Source organism: Lagopus leucura, unplaced genomic scaffold, assembly GCF_019238085.1.
Source record: "Lagopus leucura isolate 7727_CA_CO unplaced genomic scaffold, USGS_WTPT01 236-7_obj-0_obj, whole genome shotgun sequence".
Lineage (NCBI taxonomy): Eukaryota > Metazoa > Chordata > Aves > Galliformes > Phasianidae > Lagopus > Lagopus leucura.
In genome coordinates this window covers 7,508-12,333 of record NW_024968479.1, presented here as the reverse complement: position 1 = coordinate 12,333, position 4,826 = coordinate 7,508, and the positions used below count along the sequence as shown (strand labels likewise).

At 60.1% G+C, this 4,826-nt stretch overlaps 1 protein-coding gene across 1 annotated transcript in view; it reads left to right on the top strand.

The window, feature by feature from the left end:
• Positions 1–233: 233 nt before the first annotated feature.
• The window catches only part of NES (nestin), a 7,182-nt gene continuing 2,589 nt past the window's right edge, over positions 234–4,826 (top strand). The window contains exons 1-4 of the mRNA XM_042894535.1: positions 234–1,197; positions 2,051–2,175; positions 2,780–2,853; positions 3,372–4,792. Coding sequence (XP_042750469.1) covers positions 385–1,197; positions 2,051–2,175; positions 2,780–2,853; positions 3,372–4,792 — 2,433 coding nt within the window. The 5' untranslated portion in view covers positions 234–384. The remainder of the gene's footprint in view (positions 1,198–2,050; positions 2,176–2,779; positions 2,854–3,371; positions 4,793–4,826) is intronic.

The following is a 4,826-nucleotide window of genomic DNA, read 5'->3' as shown; positions in this document are numbered from 1 at the left end:
GCTGAGCTACAGATGGCACCAAGCCCTGAGGCGCAGGGTGCAGTGTGCTCTTCGGGAATCCCAGCTGTACATAAAGGGGAAACTGAGGCACAGCAAAACCCATCCCTGCCCTGAATGAATCGACTGCCCCCACAGCATCCCCCCAAAGCGCAGCTCCTCCCCAGTGTGGCGCGTTGCCATCCCCACTCAAGCACTGCCCAACATCCCAAGGGGACAGAGGGGGATGGGGCACAGGGATGGCGCTGGCAGCAGCTGTGCCGGCTGTGGAAGGGTTAACTGCTCCTCTGCTCGGGTCTCAGAGGCCTCCCACTCACCCGGCGTGAGTATGAATAGCTGCGTTCGCCCGCGCCGGCACCGCTCTGCTGCCTTCCTTCTGCCGCCGCGATGCTGAGCATGGAGGGCTTCGTGGGGGCGAGAGCTCTGGGTGAGGAATCGCTGCAGATGTGGGACCTCAACAAGCGCCTGGAGGCTTACCTGGCCCGCGTTAAGTACCTGGAGGAGGAGAATGAGGGGCTGCGAGCTGAGATTCAGAGCACCAAGGAGAGCCCAGCCGGGGACCCACGCAGAGCCAGGTACGAGGAGGAGCTGCGGTCGCTGCGGGATGCGCTGCACCGCGCCTTCACTGAGAAGTGTGCGGCCGAGCTGGCCAGGGACAACCTGTACGAGGAGGTGCAGCATGTGAGGAGCAGGTGCCAGAAGGAGCAGGCAGCCCGCGAGGAAGCCAAGAGGAAGCTGTCCTCCAGCAAGAAAGAGCTGGAGGAGGAGAGACGGGCGCAGATCTGGCTGAAGGAGAGAGCTGTGCAGCTGGAGAAGGAGGTGGAATCTCTGCTGGAGGTGCACGAGGAGGAGAAAGCGGGGCTGGACCAGGAGCTTGCCAGCTTCTCTCAGAGCCTGGAGGGCTTCCGTTGTGCTCCGGTGGCATTCCAGCCCGTGGAGGTGGAGGACTACTCCAAGAGACTGTCAGAGATCTGGAGAGGGGCGGTGGAGACCTACAAGGCGGAGGTGGCGCAGCTGGAGCGTGCACTTGGCCAAGCCAAGGAGAACCTCTGGCAGGTGGCAGAAGACAACCAACAGAGCCAACTGCAGCTGCGGCACCTGGAAAAGGAGCTGGTGGGGCTGAAGGTGCGGAAGGAGATGCTGGAGGAGAGCCTGGGCCAGCAGTGGCAGGAGCAGCATGGAGAGGCTGAGAAGTTCCAGGTGGGGAGAATGGGGAGCTTGGGGGGCTCGAAAGCTGGGAGGGATAAGAGCAGCCCCCGGGTGGGCTGCAAGCCCCAGGGCAGCAGTCATTCCTTCCCATTTCTGCTGCCACTGCCTTCGGGATGGATAAACTTCATCCGACTTAGCCACAGCTGCAGGCAGACAGCTGCAAAAGTAATTCTGCAGGGGAAGTTGTGGCGGGAGCAGGCTGGAAATGCAGCCCCAGCTCATAGCTGGAGCTAGAGACCCCACGCAGGGAAGGGTCCCTCTTTGTTCCCGGTTTGAGGATGGAGAAGGGGATGCCACAGCCATCCTCTCAAAGGATCCCTCCTTCCCAATCTGACATCGCACGGCCCCGATCCCCCCCGCCTTCCCATCCCTCCTCCAGTGGCTACATCCTTCTTGCTTTTTTACTCCATTCCTCTCCTTGCTCCCTTGAACCCTCTCCAACTTCCTAGGTGAAAAGCAAGTGTCCCTCCTCCCTGCAGCACCCTGAGCACCTGGGCACCCCCAGGACACCCATCTCTGACATCCCCAAGGAGTACCGAGGGCACCTATGGGTGACAGCGAGAGCCGCCCCAAGCAGTGCTGGGGTTGGATGGATCCAGGGTCCCCATCCCCACTGCTTGTCATGCAGCAGGCGGTGCCGGAGTGGAGTCACAGCTGCTGACCCACATCCTCCGGAAGAGGACGGAGTGCTTAATTTCCCATGGGACAAAGAGGGTCAGGACCAGGAAGAAGAGAAATGATGGGGGGTGGTGGGAAACACAATCCGGGCAGAAATGTGCCACCAGAGCTCCCTCCCTTTCTGGGGAGATCAATCGGGTTCCTGACCCTGTGCTTCTCACCACAGCTGGCCATCGAGGCCCTGGAGCAGGAGAAGCAGAGCCTGCAGGTGCAGATCGCCCAGGTGCTGGAGGACAGGCAGCAGCTCATGCACCTCAAGATGTCCCTCAGCCTGGAGGTGGCAACCTACAGGTGAGGTCTCCTTCACGGTGGCACTGCTCCCTCTGGGGACACAGAGTGCTCCCACTGTGCTCCCGTGTGCTCAGAGCAGGGTGATGCCCCATATCTCCCCTTGCAGCATTACCCAACCTGGCTAGACAGAGCTGTAAGAACTACTGGGAGACTCTGGGGCTGAACCCTGCAGCCCTCAGTCCGCTTCCAGCCCTTCCAGATGGCCCCAGACAAAGGCAGGCTCGCAGAGGACTGGGGGTACGATTAGCATGAGAATAGGGGCTGTCCCCAGCGGAGGGGCCTCCCCGGCAGAGCATGATGTCACCCGGTGGTGAGGACACCAAGCTGGGGATGGGGGGATGGGAGGGGGCCCACAGAGCAAGGAGGGAAGAGATCCTTGGCAGGCAGTGAGGGGCTGCCCCCTGGGATCCCCTACCCCCCACCTCACAACCAGGTGACACAACAGTTCGGCCCCAGAAAAACCACCCACAGACATGTTATGCTTCAGTTTACCTTTGAAGCATCCCCCTGAGTTGCACAGGGACTGACTTGATTTGGCAGCTCAGCAAAGATATCACCCCCGTTGGTCCCCCCCCCCCCCCCCTTCCAACACTTCTCCTTACAGGACACTGCTGGAAGCAGAGAGCACCCGGCTGCAGATGCCTCCCGGGGAGTTCAAGCTGGCCAACAGCCTTAGAGGTAAGGAAGGGCCAGGGAGTAGAATGATTTTCCTGGCAAGGGTTGGTCAATGTGATAGGAAGGTGCTAACAGCAGGCTCTGGTCTTGCCGGCACCTCTGTATAGAGCAGATAAGGGCTTATCTGCTTCTTCACTTCTTTTTTTAATTCCTCCCCTGCATGAGGAGCCTGAGCACGGGACCTCAGGCTCGGCAGCAGGCTGAGCATTTCCTTTTTTCCTTAAATATATTGAAAAGCTGTCACCTGCACACATCCCCGCAGCACAAGCCCACCCCATCTCTGACCCCACTGCTGCAGGCAGAGCAGAGCATCCGTCCTCCCATGAGGTACCCCTGGCAGCATCAGTGCTCTGCAACACTCAGGGGAGGAATTTCTCACTTCCCAAGAAGTGTTTAAAAATAGGAGAGGGGTCAGCAAGAGGGGAGAGAGGAGCTGTTAGGCTGCAGTTGGGTGATCTCTGCCCCAGCCCTTGGGTTTTGGGCTGTGCCCCCCCACACTGTGCTCTCCCTGCTCTCTGCAGATGTCAAGCTGGAGGTGAGCAGCAGCAAGCACCGTGCCAGCCTTGCTGCCTTCCCCCGGCCCGAGGGGGTGGCACAGCTGTGCAGAACCCCCGGTGATGCCCTCAAGGCGCTGACTCCCAAAAACAAGAGCTCCAGTGCACAGGAGTTCCAGAAAATCAACTCAGTCCTGCAGGCACCGAGGAGCTGGGAGCCTGCTGCCCCCAGCCACGCTGTCCCAGTGCTGTCCCCCGTGCCAGGCAGTGGGGGGGCAGAGAGCCCAGCCCATGAGTGTGGGGCTGGTGAGGAGTCCCCCATGCAGAGCCCACTGAGTCCTGAACAGCTGGTCAGCCACGCACTGCAGGATGCTCTCAAGGAGATGCAAGATGACGCTGAGGCCAAAGAAGTGCCCAAATTCAGTGCTACCCAGAGTACCAGGGATGGGGATCTTGAAGACCCCATGGAGGAGGAGGCTGCAGGAACCCAGGAGATGGGTGTTGAGGGTGGCACCGTGTCCCCACCTGGGCTGTGTCTCTGCAGCAACGTGCCCACATTGCTAAGTGCCACCCAGAGTGATGCGGAGAGCCGGGAGGAGAAGTGGGAGGAGGAGAGGAGTAAAGAGGAGGAGATGTTGAACCCACTGAGCTCCACGGAGAGCCAGGAGCCAGGGGGAGAGCCCTGGGGAGGAGACACAAAGGGGTCCAGGCTGGAAGTGGGCAAGGAGGACATGGAGGCCACCAGCATGGAGGCTCTGCATGTCTTGGAGTACAAGGAGCAAAGGGAACCCTGGAGCCCTTCCAGAGAGGATGAGGAATGTGAGTTCCCAGATCAGGAGAGGGAAATGCGAGAAGAAGGGTCCCTGCAGACGGAAATCGAAGCTGCTTGTGCTGTCCCTGTGGGAAGCCACCCAGTTTTGCCTGCGGGAATCCACTTGCAAGAGGACTTTGTTGAGACAGAGCTGAAGTCTGAGCACCAGGAGATGTCCCTGTGTGAGCTGGGTGCTGCTGCAGGGGACGAAAGGGAGCAGGAGATATGCCTGGAGATGAGGGCCTCTAGCATTGAAGGGGCCGTGCCAGCAGCAGAGGGCTCATCAGGGTCTGGAGAAGACACTACAGGAAGGGAGAGCACAGGCAGAGCACAGGATGATGAGGGAGAGGAGGAAGATAAAGGAAGGGAGGCATCAGGGGGAGAAGACCCCCAGGCAGGGGAGGCTTTGGGAGCCAAAGAGATAAGGCAGGAGAGCATGGGCTTGGAGGAGGCTGAAGGCATGTGGGAGGAATCTGTGGACATGTGGGAAGAACATAGAGACCCCCAGGAGGGACATGGGGACCTGCAGGAGGAGAAGGAGGACCTGGGGGAGGAACACAGGGACCTACAGGAGGAGCATGGGGACACCCAGGAGGAGCATGGGGACCTGCAGGAGGAGTACAGGGACCTACAGGAGGAGCATGGGGACCTGCAGGAGGAATACAGGAACC